Source organism: Pelecanus crispus, chromosome 1, assembly GCF_030463565.1.
Source record: "Pelecanus crispus isolate bPelCri1 chromosome 1, bPelCri1.pri, whole genome shotgun sequence".
NCBI lineage: Eukaryota > Metazoa > Chordata > Aves > Pelecaniformes > Pelecanidae > Pelecanus > Pelecanus crispus.
In genome coordinates, this window is record NC_134643.1 from 80,317,325 (window position 1) to 80,334,698 (window position 17,374).

The 17,374-nt window shown below is 41.1% G+C and overlaps 1 protein-coding gene across 3 annotated transcripts; it reads left to right on the forward strand.

Moving 5' to 3' along the window:
• Window positions 1-888: 888 nt before the first annotated feature.
• On the forward strand, window positions 889-15,718 carry NUP50 (nucleoporin 50). 3 transcript variants are annotated; one of them, XM_075715548.1, is made up of 8 exons: window positions 889-914; window positions 3,940-4,018; window positions 5,124-5,207; window positions 7,414-7,609; window positions 9,488-10,153; window positions 11,155-11,233; window positions 12,331-12,449; window positions 14,660-15,718. In XM_075715548.1, exons 2-8 carry the CDS (start codon window positions 3,950-3,952, stop codon window positions 14,860-14,862), a joined length of 1,416 nt encoding a protein of 471 aa, XP_075571663.1. In that variant the 5' UTR covers window positions 889-914; window positions 3,940-3,949; the 3' UTR covers window positions 14,863-15,718. The 3 variants fall into 3 exon arrangements, with proteins under 3 accessions (XP_075571663.1, XP_075571657.1, XP_075571670.1); XM_075715542.1 differs by lacking the exon at window positions 889-914 and adding an exon at window positions 1,511-1,739; XM_075715555.1 differs by lacking the exon at window positions 889-914 and adding an exon at window positions 3,575-3,590.
• The last annotated feature ends 1,656 nt before the right edge of the window (window positions 15,719-17,374 follow it).

Below are 17,374 nucleotides of genomic sequence, written 5' to 3' on the forward strand. Positions count from 1 at the left end.
GGTCGCTTCGCACTAGCACTAATCCCACGTACTATTATTATACCGCAGGGAGAAAAGGCCGCGGGCGATGCTGCACGCGAGCTAAGGCTTTATAGGTCAGTCAGGCACGGAGCCTGGCAGACAACCACTTCTCCCACCGCAAGCCAGGCCGGGGCCGGCCCTGCCCCGTCAGTCAGCGGCAGCTGCGCCCGCCCGCCAGCCCGGCCGGCCGAAGGCGGCGGGTACCGCTAGCGCAGGATGCGCCCTGCCCGCCAGCCACGCGTGGCTTGGACACCCCTCCACCACCACGGGCAGCCGAATTCTGAGCCGCGAAGCGCGGCAGCCCGCCGCCGCCTCACACTAGGCGGCCGCCGCCGCCGCCTCCTCCTCCTCCTCCTCCTTCCCCCCAGCGCCGGCCACGTGACCAAAATTCGAACGGCCGGCGCGAGACCCCATGCCTTCCGCAGGGAGCATGCGCGGCCCGGCCGGCCGTTGGCAAGGCGAGCTCGCCCATTGGGCTGCGGCGGCCACGTGATCCGCGCCTCAGGAGCCGGCCGCGGGGCCGCCGGCTCCGCCCCTCTCCCCCCTCCATCAGCGCCGGCCGCGGGAGGAAGGTGGCGCATGCGCGGCGGGGCCGGTGGCGGGGCCGGCGGCGGCCGGTTCCTCTCTCTTTTTTAAAACACAATTTCTTCCCCGTCTTTCAGGAGGGACAAAATGGCGGCGGCCTGACGGCGGGTCAAGCGACGCCGGTTAGCCGCGGAGGCAGAGGGCCCGGCTGGGGGATGGTGAGCGGGCTCCGGGCCCGGGCAGCCTGTGAGCAGACTCCGCCTCCCGCCCGCCGCAGCCGCAGCCTCGGCCCCGCAGCCCAGCACTGCGGGGGAGAGCCGCCCGCCCGGCCCCGCTGCCCCGCGCCCGCGAGGGGCTCCCCCGTGGGGGTAAGTGCCTGCTCGCTCCTCCCCGCTCCGCTCCCCCGCCGCCCTTCCCGGGATCGCCCGCCCTGGTGCCTTCTGCGTGCGCGGGAGGGAACGGGGCACGCCGCGGGGGTGGGCTGAGGCCGGCAGTCGGCCCGGGTGGGGTGCTGAGGGCGGGCGGAGGTGCCGGCGTCCCCGCAGGGAGATCGTCCCCGTTCCCGGGGAGCTGGTGCCTCCCCCGGGGCGCCTGGCCCCGTGCGTGCGTGCCGGCGCCGGCGGGTGGCTCCCCGCAGGCCTCCCCGCCCGGGCCCGGGCCGGCCGCTGCCATCGCCTTCCCTCCAGAAAGCGTGTGGAGATGAAACGGGAGTGAGGAGGCGGGATGGTCTGGCTGCAAATGTCACCCGCGGGCCTCAAACGGGCGGACTGCAAGCCGGGGAGATGCCGAGACGGGAAGGAGTTCACCCTTGGAGCCTCCCGGCTGCCTAGGGCCTGCTTGGCGGTGCTGGGGGGCGATGGCATTTTGGCGAGCTGCGCCGGGGCGGGGAGGCAGAAACACATCCAGGTGGCTTAAAAGCGCGGAGCTACCCTGTGATGTGCGTGGGGTGGGAGGGAGGAACTTCAGATATTACGGGGGACTGCAGCTAGGCCTTTGGAAAGCAAGCAAGCGGGACGTTGTATGTTAAGCCGAAAGAGCCTACGCCGAAACCGAAGATCTTCTCAGGAAAGGAGGAACGTGGGTCAGCTACCAGGCGGCAGCCTGGCTTCCGCCGCCCCTGCGCACCCTGAAATACCGCAGGCATTTCCTGCTCCGTCACACAGCTGGGGACTGAAAAGTGTTTGCAGAGCTAGGTGTGCGTCACCGCACCTCTTAAGTCTTGCAAGTATGATGAGATACCGGTGACTTCTTTTGCCGCCTGATTTTAGGTCGGGCGCTCCAATAGTGCAAGTTTCGTAGCCTTACAGTAGATAGGTGATATCGTGGAAGGCAAGTGTTAAAGCTAAGTCTTGTTCTCAAAATGCTGCGTTAAATAGGGCAGCTGTAGTTACTAGGTGGGTTTTAGTAGTTCTAGTTCAATAAAACATCTATATTGTGGTGGTTTGTTTTTTTTAAATAAAAAGAGCTGTTTCTCAAAATACTCCCATCTCAAACTCTTCAGACCATTTGCTAGAAAAACTTCTTGAAGGTTGTGAGTATCAGATGGAGGTGGTTTTGTGTTGCTTCGTGTTTCACAGGTTAGAAAATGTGTCTAGAATTCTCTTCCTCCTGTCTTCATGTATTTTAGATTCTGTTGTCTGCTCCTGTTTTGAGTATTGATGTAGAGAAAGGTGTAAACACAGGTAGGTGCAAATAACCTGGAGCCTAAGGCTAACAGGTCTATCCCCCTTCTATTACTGCAGAACAGGCTTTCTAGTTAATGTCGTGCTTGTCATGCTTCAGTGGCTGGGTTAAGAATGGCAATTTGATCTTCTGTGGAATCTGGTGGTGTAATTCTAGGTTTTACTAGATTTGAGCTCTGGCTGCTGCCAAACACATGCAGTCTTGTCTTCCTCTGGTTGGTAGTGTTTGCATACCCTTATCGGAAACTGGACTGGGGAGCCAATATGACTTTATAAAAAGATTCCCCCCCCTGCAATGGGTTAGATTTAAATAGCTCCCAAGTCTGCAGAGAATCAAGCAGGGCATGGTAGGACCTCTACTTTCAGGACAGTGTGGATTAGGGCGTTTTAAAGTGTTTACACAAAACAATCTTTTGTCACTGTACTTCCAAAAGATCCTAATAACTTGACCTTATTTGTGAAGTGTGTCAGACCAAAATCCATGGCTTTGACGTGTGATCTCTGTAAGACTGCTGTGCAGCTGGATTTACTGTTCTGTTTAAAAATATTTCATCAGCTAAACGAGATGTTCCGGAACTATGTATTGTTACCATTTTCAGCTCTGATATTCAACGATTTGTGGTTTGGTTTTTTGTTTGGGTTTTTTTTTTTTTTTTTTAAATTTTAGTCTGGCCAGGTCTTAATCACAAACCTAAGAGGGTTTTTTTAAGTTTTAATTTTTGTGCTTGCTTGAGACTTAAATTGCTACAAAACTACATCTTTTCTTTGAAAAGTTGTCATGTTTACTGTCAGATGATATCATCATAGTTAGTAAAAAAACTTTTTCATATAAAATTTGAGTAATGTGATTGCTTGCCAAGTCTTTCAGATACAAAATATCATAGCTGGATTTATTCTTTGTTTTTGTACACAGCTGATAAGTTGTACTTCAGTAAAATGGAAATTGGAAGTTAGAACTGTTACAGACATTCTTTCTCCAAAGTTGATTTCCCTTTATATCTCGGGGATAACTAGCAAAATGACAATTGGCTGCTTACAGTAATTGCTCTAAAATCTGTGATAGGCTTTATGCTTCCTTTGGAAGAAAAATAATCCGATTTATTTGTAATAGAACTTTTCAAATTTCTAATTAGTAATATTCTACTGAACCTGTTTTGTGTAGGAGAGCATTGTCTTCATTCTCACCCAGGCTTTCTGGCCAGTTGCTTCAGTAGGTCCTCGCTGGTATTTGTTTTAGATGCTATAAAGCAACTCACCCATGTAAGCAGCAAGAGAAAAGTATCCTGAGGCAAGATGGAATGGAATATGGAATGTTTTAACCAGATCTTTTTTCCATATTTTTGTTTTTTGCAGCCCTTCAGAGTAAGTGGTGACCAGGTATATGGGTTATGGGACTGAAAGGAATTTCTCTAGCCAGCATTTCTGCTAAAGAAAACTCATCCCATAATTGAACTGCATGTTTCCATTGTTGCTCTAAATTTATATCAAATATAGCTTATCACCAGAACTTTAATCTCAAGTGTTATTGATTGTTGTTGCCACAACAGTTGTTAGAAACACTTGTTTTTCAACTGTCATTCCAATTTTGACCTACTTCTGTATGAACTCTGATTCCCTTTATTTGTTGTAAGTAATACAAATTGAAGATCACTATTGCTTAGAATTTAATTTCTGTGCAATTGATCCTATGCATTTTTTTTCCCCCACACAGGTGTGGAAAAATGGCAAAGAGAATTGCAGAGAAGGAACTGACTGACAGAAACTGGGATCAGGAGGATGAAGCTGAGGAGGTAAGATATACATTAGATCCTGCCCCCTCTTTACCCACCCCCCCCACCCAGATAGTAGGGTAGTTATTTACATGTGCTATTTATCTTGTGGGTCAAATCTACAGTAAAATTACTTAAAAGTGTAGCAATTAAAGATAATTTTATATAAGTGATTTTTTTTTTTTTCCTAATAAAGCTTCCAATATATGCAGACCATATGGCAAAGCAGCTTTTAACGGTTAAAATGACATCGGCAGCTCAGGGGAAAGGAACTTTACATTTTTAAAGGGAACCCCAGGCTTGTTAAAACGCGTAATGCTTTTGAACTCTTCAAATGTGTGATGGGGTATTTATTGAGTTCACAAGAAGAGTGTTTTTGACTTCTTGAGATAACTTTTCTTCGTGTCTTTTTTTTTTTAAAGGTCAGTAGTAGTTAATTTCAGAAATATGTTAATTTGGAGTGCTTAGCCAAATGTCCCTACGCAGCCAGAAGAATTAAGCAAACGGTCAAATGATATGTTTCATCTGATTGTAAAAAGAGATTTTTATGTTTAGTGTCCCATGCTTACTTATGGCTCATCTATTACCTCTAAACAAACTGTGCTAGCTTCTGTGCTACTAAAAATATTAACTGTTTAGGCCTATAAAATGTGAGGAAAAAAACCTGACAGTACTCTTCCAGAAATTTGAATGTAAGGAAACTTAATTTCCTCATTTATTACACGGTAGTAATTAGCTACATTTGCTAATACTTGAACTACAGCAGACTGCAGGAGATTGACTTACAGCATACATCTCAATATACCTTCTCCAAACTGAAGATTGTTTGTAACAGTACAATAAAAAGAGGTTGCGCAAAAGGAAATGTAACGCAGAACAACAGCAACAGAGTTGTGAAAATGTCAACTAATTGTCCAAGTAGCTGGCAAGCTAATCACAGTACTATATTTTCTGGGGTTTTGTGGGTTGGGTTTGTTTTTTTTTTTTTTTTTTAACTTCTTCCCTTATTTGTTAGGGAGAAGTGTTACAGTTGTGTTCAAAAGCTGAGCTCCGCCATCTCTTCAGAATATGATGACTTTATGCATTCTGAGAATTTCACTAATGATTCCATAACTTCTTCTTAAAGGTGGGAACATTCTCCGTAGCTAGCGAAGAAGTCCTGAAGAATAGAGCTATTAAAAAAGCAAAGCGCCGAAATGTTGGATCAGAGGTAATTACTGAGCATTAGTGTTGTAATTTGACTCAGTTGCAAAATATGAAATCTGTGCTCAGGTTTTTACTTATTTGGGCTTGTAATAATACTGTATAAAGCTGTCATTTAGAAGGTATGTGCAACTAGTCAGCTCATACATGCAAATTAATTTTTGCTTACTGTTCCATATAGCAAGAATAAGGCTAGAACGAAAAATGGGTAATACTAGCATCAATTGGCTGAAGAGAGATGTGTATTTTTGAAGTGTAAATGCAGAGTGTTTCAGACGCGCTGTCTTCTACAGATGGGTAAAATAGCATTTGAACTGCTCCAGATTCATTCTTTGCAGAGATGGAAGCCTGGAAATCGGAAGTTACTAGTTATCCATACTGGAGGGCTGGGGGATGTCTCAGGCAGATGATAAATAAATAAATACAAGCCAAAATATTAAGCTGATCTGAGAATGAATATGTCTTTCATTAAGAATGCTGCTACTTTTTTTTTCCCCTCTGAAGAGCTTTAGTGCCACCTACTCTTTGCAGTAACAAATGGAAAATTGAAAGGAAGTTGGCCTTTGCTACAGGTTTAGTCCCTGTGAAAGCGTTAACCGAGTCCAACCAAATTGTAGTCCTTTCAAAAGTCCCTGACAGGTGCTTTGTCATACATATCTTTCTATGAAACATTCTTTCCACAGGGCATGCGCCATGTTAGAAATAGGACAGAAATTTTACCATCACTCAAAATTGCTTTTGGATTGAATGCGACTAGGTACAATTAGGAGCTAGATAGTTTTCTCCTGTGCTTTTGATTTTTCCTTCTGCTGTCCAAGCAGTGTAAATGAGGAAGCTGTCCTATCCCACTTTGGCCTATAGTAGTTCTAACCACAAATGTGGTAGACAATGCAGTTAATTAAAGGATTGTACCAGCAAGAGGTGATGCAAGAAATAAACCGCAACTTGAACAGGAGGGATTCAGGAGCAAATGGAATGGGACAAACAGAACTGGCTGAGAAAGGGGACCAGATGATTGTAGAAGAAATAGTCAGGAGGCTGGGAGTCAGCTGTTAGAGATCAAAGCTGGAAGAAGAGCTAGGATAGGCAGAAAAAACAGAAGAGATGGCAGGACAGCTGAGGTTGCATAAGAAACCTGTGAAATATTTACAAAGAGGTGAACTTGAAATTTACTGATGTTCTTAAATGGAGCAAGCAGAATGCTGCAAAGAAAAAGACTGCAGTTTAACTTGAATGTCCAGAGAGAGGTAGGTAGGACTGATCAAAGAGAGAATAAAAATAGCTGCCTAGAAGTGAGAAACAGAGGACTGAACTGGAAAAGGTAAAGCACAAAGGGAAATAAAAAAAGAGCCCATACCCACAAGGCCAGATACTAGAACAGAACCTAAAATTGGCAAGTTTTGCTACTTCTTCAGTGGCAAAAGCAGGTGAAACTCAGAAGCAACTCTCCTCTTCTGATGGCTTTCCAGAGACATTGAAAGTCCACTTACAGTAATAAGTGCTCATTACTTCAAAAGACATTGTATGTAGTACCTAAAAGTGGCAGTGCCTATTTGCATGTTAATCACACCGTATCTTCTAAAAACATGTAAGAAACTATACCATAAAATAATATGGTTGTAAAGATAGCGTTCAGAACTATTTATTGAAAAAGCTGCAGAAAGCATATGTATTATCTTATCAAGAACAGTCTACCTTTGTTTCTCCTATCAGTCACATTAGAATATTTTGGGTAAATCACTTAAATGTTACATAGGTGACTACAAAGTATGCTGTTTTGATGAGTGGCTTGAAGTGCTGGACTCTTAACTGCAGTTGTAAATGCTAAAAGTTCCTGAAAATAAGCCTGCAGTTATATATTACTGTGTAATTATTTAAAGAATAGAAGATGCTATGAATGTCTAAATAGGTAGTCAAACACATCCGCTGCTCTGAACAACTTTCTTGTATCCACTTCCTAGATCTAGTTTGTTTTCATACCGAACATGTGAGTCCTTTAAAAGTAGTAGCAATGTGTGTCATAAGGAAGCTATTAACTTTGTTTACATAGCTGACTTAGAATAATGCATGAAATGACACACTGAACCAGGGTAAAATAAATAGAATATTAAGTGGGGATAATATTTTTGTGGAGATGATGTATGTAACTGGTTGTCTCTTTTTTTTTTTCTTTCTTTCTTTTCTTTTCTTCTCTTTTTTCTTTCCTCCTCCAGTCTGAAAGTGGAGGAGCTTTTAAAGGGTTTAAAGGCTTTATATTGCCTTCTGGAAAAGGAGGAGGTGGCTTCAGCGGATTTGGTGATAGTGCAGGAATAAAGCCTTTAGAAGGGTTGTCTAATGGAAGCAGTAGTGTCTCTAGCACTCCTTCTTTCAGCAGTTTAAAGAACACCTCTGAAACACAATCAGCATTTGGTAAGTTTTAAATAAGCATACATATTTATCAACAGATTCAGACAAAAAATCTGTAAGGTTATTGTAATAGTGAAAAAGCAAATTCAAACCACCCTATAGTTCTGTTTTAAGGTTTTGAAACTTTATTCCTCTTTGTAAGATTTCTTAAAAAGATTTTAGACCGCTGGAGGGACAAGTTATCAAATGCATGCAGTTTTAAGAGGTGGAAACTAAATTCATATTTGATCTAAAACTGGAGGTAAAAGCTTTATAGGCACAAATGGGAATGGAAGACATTGGCATTAGATGCTCTCCGAATAGTATAAAGCAGCTGATAACATGTTCCAGTTAAATAATTGTCCCAATTATCTGAATTTAATTAAAAAAAAAATGCTAATGGAAAATGTCCATTTAGTAGAACTGCAGTTTCTTGGTGTGTTTGTTTTTTGTTTGTGGGTTTTTTTTAATAAGGTCTTGTTTCTGTATTTTTTGCAGTTCTTGGTAAATATGCTGCATTGCTAAAGTCTTAACCTTTTTTCCCTGTACATCTTACATTGCAAACAGTCTTACTAGAATTTTATCTCTTACATTTATACCTACATTTTAAGACACTTGAAATATTTTGGCAAATCTAACTCTAGTCTCATGCTTTGGTAGTCCCTGAAGAATATTAGCTCTATCCCTTTGTGTCGGAGATGCAGAAATGCTAACCGTGCCACAATGTTTTAGAGTAAGCATGCCACAGAATAGAAATAGTGGAGTTTGGAGTAACTTAGATTTCAGTGAGCTTAACTAAATTAGGAGAAACTTAAATATTTAATGAGGATTTTCTTAATTTGCTTATTATGTTTTTTTTATACAGAAACCACTCAAAACCAAAAATCATGGGCTAGTGTGTTTGGAGTTTTTTAAAGCGCAAGTAGCAAGAGATAACTGAGTATTTTGTTTTAATAACTGTTTGTTGTGGTTTAGCCTCAGCCAGCAGTTAAGCACCACGCAGCCGCTCGCTCACTCCCCATACCCCGATGGGATGGGGGAGAGAATCAGAGGAGTAAGAGTGAGAAACACTCCTGGGTTGAGATAAGAACAGTTTAATAATTGAAATAAAGTAAAATAGTAATGGTAATAGTAACAATAAAATAATAATATACAAAGCAAGTGATGCACAATGCAATTGCTCACCACCCGCCAGCTGATACCCAGACAGTTCCTGAGCAGCGATTGCTGCTCCCCAGCCAACCCTCCCAGTTTATATACTGAGCATGACGTCATATGGTATGGAATAGCCCTTTGGGCAGTTTGGATCAACTGTCCTGGCTGTGCCGCCTCCCAGTTTCTTGTGTACCTGGCAGAGCATGGGAAGCTGAAAAGTCCTTGACTAGCATAAGCAGTACTTAGCAACAACTAAAAACATCAGTGTGTTATCAACATTCTTCTCCTACTAAATCCAAAACAGAGCACTATGCCTGCTACTAGGAAGAAAATTAACTCTATCCCAGCCGAAACCAGGACACTGTTACAGCTTGGTAAAGCTTTAATTAAGATTTTGGGGTTTTGGTGAAATACAAAACCTTTTTTTTTTTTAATGTTATTCTGTAAGATTTCTTTGGATTTTTTTTTTCATACAACTGTGTGCTCCATCTGCTTTGTCTATCCCTGAACTAACTGACTTGTCTAAACTTGGTGAGCTTAGGTCTGTTTCACAGCATTGTCTGTTTACTTGTACCACAGTATCTGGTACACAGTGTTGTGATAAAAGACAAGGTACCTAACTGAGCAAGAATGTGTGATTTGCTAAAGAAATATTGAGAACGTTTAGTTTAAGTTTTTATGACAGCTGTGCTTTCTGGGGAAAAAAAAAAGTTCTAAACCATGTTTTTCATGTTTTTCTTCTAATAGGATCCACAATGTCAAATGGCCCTACTACTACTGCATTTACTGAGAAAAAGGCTGCAAGCCCAAAAGCTAATGGTGGCAGTCAACCATCCTCATCTGGCTATGCTCAAAATAAAGTTTGTAGCTCTAGCATTTACCACAAACAGTTAGCAGCTTTAAACTGTTCTGTGCGTGACTGGATAGTTAAGCATGTAAACACAAACCCACTATGTGACCTGACACCCATCTTTAGAGACTATGAGAAATATTTAGCAAATATTGAACAGCAACATGGAAGTAGTAGTGATAGCGGCTCTGAAAACGAAAGCAACAAGACACGTGGCGCTCAGTCTGTTTCTACGTTTGGGAATTCAAAGCTACAGCAAGGATCAACTTTTCTGTTTAACAACAACAACAAAACTGAGGATACCTTGGACAAAAAACCTGAAGCTGCATCTGAAAAAAAAGACCCATCGTTAGGAGCTACATCAACAGTCTCATTTAATTTTGGCAAGAGTGTCGACAGTTCTGTTTTGGGTTCCCTTGGTTCAGGAACACTTAGTAGTTTCTCATTTTCTCCTGGGAATTCAGGTTTGTTTGGAAAAGATGCAAACCAGGCCAAGTCTGTCACTGCAGTATCCACCAATGTATTGGAAAGTCAGACAGAAAGTGGCAATAGCGATGATAAAGGTAAATTCTATTTAAAACAACGATTTTAATGGTAAGCTGTGAATGTGACTTAAGAATACTGCAAAGATGAAATAATACTAAGTTGAACTAGATCATAATTGTTCTTGAATTTGAAAGTGCAAACCTGTGCCGCTAATCTGGAAATATCTCAGTCTTGCATACCGTTTAAGTATAACTAAACGTATATTGTTATCAAAACCTATGTGTTTGTCAGATTTATACTTTCTGTAATAGAGTATGATTCTTTAGCTGAATACAAGACCTGAAATGATGAAATCTAAAGCAACTGGTATGTTCATCTTTGAGCCTGCAGGACATTTCAGTCCTGCTGCTTTTCCGATAGGTTGATCAAGAGATCCCTCAGTAAAATGCGCAAGATGTGGAACAATTTCATACATCTTTCTTACAAGACTGTAAGGCCAAAAAAGTTGCATACTGCCTGACAGCTTTACTCTGCTATTTAGCTAAGCTGGGTACAGTAAACTGATAGAAATCCTAGCAGATGAGGGACTGGAAAGGCATAATCCTGCCACCTTCTCTTGGCTGCCATTCCTGCAACTGATTACTCTTCCCCCAAGTTAAACTTGGCTGTCGGAAGTATTTATTACACTTTACCTGGATCCGTTTGTGGAGACTATTCTTTGAAAGGTTATAACTGTTTTCCCCCTGACAGAAGGTTTTGACTTAAGTTTGACTTGTTAAGCTTTGCATTTTTTGGTTTTGATTGTTTGGTGGGGGTTGGGTATTTTCATGCCATTTAAATTGAAGAAGAGCATAAAGTTGCTTGAGGGGTGTGGCTGAATGAAAAGAAAAAGAGTTCTTTTCTGTAGACGAAGTTGCTTCAGAGCCCACATTGATTGCTAAAACACATTTATATCATTGACAGGCTACACACGTATATGTCAAATACAGCATGCATAAACTAGTTCTAATACAATGCCAAAAATACCTTCCAGGTTATATGCTTACAACATTAATGTATTAAAACTTTTTATTTAAAGGAGGAGAAGAGGAGGAAGAAGAGCCACCAAAAGTCATTGTTAATGAAATAAAAGAGGATGATGCTTTCTACTCGAAGAAGTAAGTGACTTCAGTTTGGAATAGTGAATAGAATTACAACTTTGAGAATAAAATTCATATCTACATACTGCTATGCTTCACCACTGCAGTGCATAATTAATGACGTATATGTTCTTGACTTCCTAGTTAATAAAGCTTGTTAGGAAGCCATGTAGACTATGAAGTTCCATTAAAGTTAAAAATTTAATTCCAGACAAAAAACGTGTTAAGATCTTAACTAAAATTCTTATGTGTTGTGGACACAGCACTGATAGCTCGTTCGTGTTCTGCTTTGCAATCAGTTTTTTACAAATGCAGATGATGTTTTCTGCCTTCATCAGGTTTTGTGAGTTTAAATTGTAGGGCTTGTACCACAGAAATAACATACTGTACTTCTGAAAAATCAGTCAGGTGCTCAGCTATTTGCATAGCCTAAATTAAGACTCTGCAGTTGAGAAATGCTGATTGTTGTATGAAGGAGCGAACAAGTTGTACTTCTGAGTGAGACTACCTCTACTAGAAGAAGTTTTTCAAAGCATGTTCAGTAGTCCAAGTAATCGCATGTCTGCTTAACATTTAGCACAGAATTTGTCCTTCTACAAAAAGTTATTTGCTTTATCTGAGAGAAGGTACGTGCTAATTTATGAAGAATGGCATTAGGTTTATTAGAGCTTCACTTAAAAAATGTTCTTAAATTTTACATAGAAGTCCTATTATAACTTCAGAATGATACAGCAAGTTCTCATGGTTTTGGAATTAGTGTTTTTAAACCGTAGCTTACAGTTATTACTCCGTATAGACCCTGAGCACAGGTTGCTGTGCATTTTACTTTTCCCTGAAAGTAATATGTTTGTCATTTCCATACTGAAAGAAATAATTCACTTTCTGAACTGGAAGTACTATCGGTTAGCACATGAAAGAAGGTCAAGAAGAATAAAGATTTATGCTACTCGCAGCATGTTAACTCCTGATTATTGTTAAAACTATTGGCTTACTGTGAGTCGGGTGTATACATATGTGTGTGTGTGTGTGTACTTGGGAGATATCTTTGTATTTAATCTTTACGTATCTGCACAAACAAGTTTGTTTTGGGTTGCTGGGGTTGTTCTTTTGCACAGGTGCAAACTGTTCTACAAAAAGGATAATGAATTTAAAGAAAAAGGTGTAGGAACATTACACTTAAAACCAGCAGGAAATGAAAAAACTCAACTCCTAGTCCGAGCAGATACCAATTTAGGTAAGTATATTTCTTCTAGTAGCAGGTCTCGATGTGAAATTCCCTGATAAGCATTAGGATTTTTATTGTTACACATCATAAGATGCAATTAGTGAAAACCTTTCTACTTTTTTCTTTTTTTACATTTCAAGTGTTGAACAAGGAATTGGATGCCCCTAATGAGTATTACCAAATAGTGCACATGAAGCAGTGCAAGGAAGTAAAAGGTTATGGTGTATGTTTGGGTATTCCTCCCCCTGCCTTTTTAAATAGCTTTTCTCCATCCCTGACTTGTTGAGTGGCTTTGAAGTGTGGCTTAAGATCCACAATGAAGTATACATGTATCAGGTGTGATGAATGAAGAGGAGCACATTTTGTGCTAAGGTGCAGGCCAACTGTCATTTGCCTGCAATTCATCCTGAGTATGTAAATAGTTGGCCATGTGGGCAGGCACCTGTTGCACCTGGAGGTACAGGGGAGTGTTATATAGATCAGGCATGCAGGATTTTGCTGTATCATTGCTCTTAAAATGCATGCTGAAGTCCAGCTGTTGAACTCTGGTTTAGCTAACTTCAGTTGGATCACAAATGGTGGGTTGACTCTACAGAATTAGAGTAACCTGTAGTGTGATAGTTCCTCAGAATATCTTTTGAGATGAATGTTAACACATACAGCTAATTAAAGAGAAAAAAACCCCAACTGTTTCTTTGGTTTTAGAAGTTAGGAGGACTTGCTGTGTTAAAAGTTTTTAAGGTGTAATGTTCTGGCTGAAGAGTGTTTACACACTCAAACTGTGCAAATCCATGTTTTGATATTCATAGTTGAGAAACTTTGCTACACTTCAGTACCTAATTTCAACAAACTTGCATGTGGGGTTCACATGCACTTGACAACTTCTGTAAAATAGAATAAGTAGGCTTATAGAAGACCTGAGGAGTAAAGCCATGCTGCGCTGTAGGCCATCGGTAAATCTTGCCTCGCTTGCAGTCGAGCAAGCCTGTATGAAGCCTCTGCAGGCCTGTTAAGGGGCAGTTTTCAAAGACCTGGTGAGATTGGGATTTCTGTGTTAGTCATTTCTAAATCATTAACTTCTTTCAGTGGAGACAGGGTTTGCCAGATACAGGGCAGTTCTTAGCAATAAACCTGAAGGCAGATGTATGGCAGAGTTGTCAGTGCTTTCAGCTTTTCCTTGGGGATTTGAATGTGTTGAATAGAGCAGATGAAAACTTGGTTTTTCCAAGTTACCTGCTCTTTAATGCAAGTCTTGATTTTCACTCAGCTGATGCTAATTTTCATGATGTTGATTTACTTTCCCTCTACCTTCACCTGAGGTGATGTATTAGGAAATCTTTCCTTTTTCTTCAGCTCATACACTAAGACATTTCAGCTTGGTGTTTCCAAGCATTGGTTTCTAGAAGCTGCTGCAGTCATAGTGATGCACACTTTCCTTTTTGCTATCTTCACACAGTGCTATAATCCTTTCCTAAAATCTCACTGTGTGGAAAAACTGAACTGGAAAGGAAGGCGAAGACTGACTTTTCCCTAAATACTACTACCGTGTTCTGAACTATTTACCAGGTTTACAAAATGTGTGCATCTTCCGTGGAAGCAGATTTGAGTTTGTTTGCAACTGTTTTAATAGACGACTAATACTGAAGCTGTCAAACTCGCTGCATAATTTAACAAGTTGACATAGAGCTGTTATTAGTCACGTGGTGGTAGACCACATCAGAAGTGTTGTACGATTTGAGGCTACAAAGTACTTATTCTACCACAGTTTGTCCAATTTTAGATTAACATGTCTGTATGTGTGTTAAAGCTAACTTTTTGCTTCTGCTTATGAACTGTGCTTGATGGTCAGAATAAGTAACTTGCATAAGCATCAACTGAGCACTGTGACTGGAGTCCTCATTTGCTACTCCTCCCTTGTCCCCTTCCCTTTCCCCTGTGTGCCCCTACTATAATTTGGTATTCTTCAGACTCCTCCCTTTAAAAAAGGAGGACCCAGTATTTTCAGAGATTTCCTCATTCCTAATGAGGAGAGAAATCTGTGAGAACAGTGGCCATGACCAGATGTTTAGGGAAGAATAAGACAAGTGTATATGACATTTGTGAATTGCCTTCCTTCCAAACACAAACTTAAAATCCCTATTTAGTAAGTATACTAACATCTGTATTGCTGCAAAAGCTGAAAAATGGCTAACTGTAATTTTTTTCCTCCTCACGTGCAGGAAACATACTGTTGAATGTTCTAATTCCACCCAAGATGCCATGTACAAGAACCGGAAAAAACAATGTTCTTATAGTTTGTGTTCCTAATCCACCGATTGATGAGAAGAATCCAACTGTTCCTGTCACTATGTTAATAAGGGTGAAAACAAGTGAGGATGCAGATGAGTTGCACAAAATCTTACTGGAGAAAAAGGAGGCTTAAATAAGTTGCAGTCAGTGATTTGAGGAATTATTGCCAAACTGCTGCTGCTCTTCTTTTCTTCCGTAACTTCACTTGAACACTTAACTCTCTACTCTGATATTAAGAACTGTTACAGGAATTCTGGAAAAATTCTGTGAGGAAAAGCTAAACTAGCTAATAAAAGCTTTAATAGAACACAAGTGTTGGACTGTGCTCCCTCATTTTTCAATATTTAAGTGCAGGACCTCTTCTGGATAAAGCACATTGATTTAAATTAAAGCATGTTTTTAACACTGGTCGATTTGACCGAATGGACTGGAATCAGAGTACAAAAATATGGTACCAGAGCTTCCTCACAGCCTGCGGTGCAATGCAACAGCCTCCTGTTTTCAGAAGGGAGGGTGTTGAAGTTTTAACTGTTGAAACTGTTTCTAGACTCCAGATTTTTAATTTTAATTGGTCTGTCATATTCTGGTGAGACTGATCTTTCAAACTGTCGGTGACAACAGTGTACCCCAACAACAGTGATACTATATATTGTACTGTGTTTTAACTCTTACAGACTCATGTGCTTGTTGGGACTTGGAGACTGCATCTCCAGCTATTTAAAAGAAAACTTGCTTGTGTAGTCTTGTTGACAGTAGTGTTTCTTAGAGAAGAACTGTCAGTTCTGTTCTTACTGTAGCAACAAGCTAATAATGTGCAATAGTACAAGCAGACAACTGGAAGACTGTTTATCTTGGACCACAACCACAGCTGGCGTTCACTGACTGCTGCCCAGTCAGAGGCAAAGGGTTGCACTTCCATTATGGTCCCTCCAAGGTATTCCTCCCTGGTCCCTTGGGCTGAAACTGAAACCCAGCAGAGGCAGAGTTCTAAGCGTACTCGTCTTGCTACTAGTACTTTTCTGAAGATCTCTCTTTTCACAAACAAATTTCAGGATTTTTATAGATCTTTGTATTGCCTCTGGCCATTACCAAGAATACACGCATAAATATGTGTGTGTGAGTAATTTTTCCCGTGGGCTAGAACTACAGTGCTTTACTGCATTATGTTAAGTAAAGCAGTAGTTCGCAGCTTTAGGACAAGCTTTCTGTCGCAAAAGTAGGGAGCACTGGGTTAAGCTATAACTTATTTTTCAGCTGTGTTAAAATTAACTATGTGGCAATAATTTGTGGATCAGAACATCATTCTGTTGTCAACTTCTATCTCAGCTTTAGCAGACCTTCCTTGGTTATTTATTATTTTCCTTTTTTTGAATCTTGTTTGCTGGAAACTCCTTCCATAACAATTGTTTTTCTGCTTTGCTTCCAGCTCTAGAAACTATCCAAGAGCTAGGTGTTTAATATTAAACTTGAACTGTCCTCTGATCTGTCACACTGAGCAGCTCTGGGGAGATGGAAGAAACATCCCAACCTGTCTCCGGCTAATGCAGCACAGAGGAGGGGGGAAAAAAAAAAAAGAAAATCCCATTTAAAAAAAAAAGCAGCATGATGCAATTCTCACAGGGGAGCTGGAAATCCACAATAGTGGCATCCTGTGGGTGGGGAAAAAGTAGTAGCACCATTTGATGAGGTGCAGCACATCTTCCCTGCTCCCTGCTGCTCTCTGTGCGGGGACAGACGGCTGCCTTTAGTCCTCATTCACTGCACAATTCAGGCTATGGCCTTTTTTTCCCCTCTTAACTAAAAGGAGGAAAACCTTTATAGCATCTATAGCCCTCTTGACCAAAGTTCAGAAACAAAGGCCTTCAGATTTCAGCTACACTGATGTGACAGGAATTGCATTTTTAACACTTGAGTGTAAAGGAAGCTGAGATATGATTTCAGCTATTATTTGAAATATAAACCAGTGCCTTTTTTTTTTTTTTTTTTTTCATCTGGCTCCGTACTTAACCGTTAAAAGTGAGTGATGTTACTTTCCTCAAAATAATGATGTGGGGGTTTTTTTGTTGTTTGTTTTTTTTTTTTTTTTAAAAAAAAAGTCTTGCTGATACCTAAATTGGAGGCCAAAAGTTGAAGGCTTGCCTGTTAATTATGTATGAATGAAAAGCAGAACACTGCTGAAAGCTTATTGCAGGCTCAGGTTTAATGTCCAAGGGCTCAGTTAATTTTGCATTTGTCATTTGACTGTAGCATCTTAAACATGTGTCCGTGCAGCAGGGTTTATAGACTAGAGTGCTGGATGGGGTGAGCAGATTTGTTACGTGTCCACCTTTAAGAGCAACTCCGTACAGATTGTATCGGCGGTCCTGGGTTTGTGCTTGTTTACTTCCAAACGCTCAAGGATATGTAGCTGCTTCTTCATCCATTGCAATGTGGACCAATTAACTTAAATGAGTGAGAGGGAAACCAAACTTCTATGTATCCATACGATTTGCCTCCGAAGTGAGGCAGTCTTGGGGTTTTGCATATGTGTATTTGGCCCGCTTCTAAAGCTGGCAAACTGAAACTAGCGCATCTCTGTCATATTTTCAAGGGTGGACATTCTGAGGGTGAGCACGGAGCCTAAGGAAAAATAAGTAGAATAATAA

Coding starts and splice junctions, on each gene's coding strand:
- NUP50 (XM_075715542.1), top strand. CDS start 1,567: ATGTTAAGCCGAAAGAGCCTACGCCGAAACCGAAGATCTTCTCAGGAA. Junction 4,019..5,123: donor AGGAGGATGAAGCTGAGGAG/GTAAGATATACA, acceptor TTCTTCTTAAAG/GTGGGAACATTCTCCGTAGC. Junction 11,234..12,330: donor GATGCTTTCTACTCGAAGAA/GTAAGTGACTTC, acceptor TCTTTTGCACAG/GTGCAAACTGTTCTACAAAA.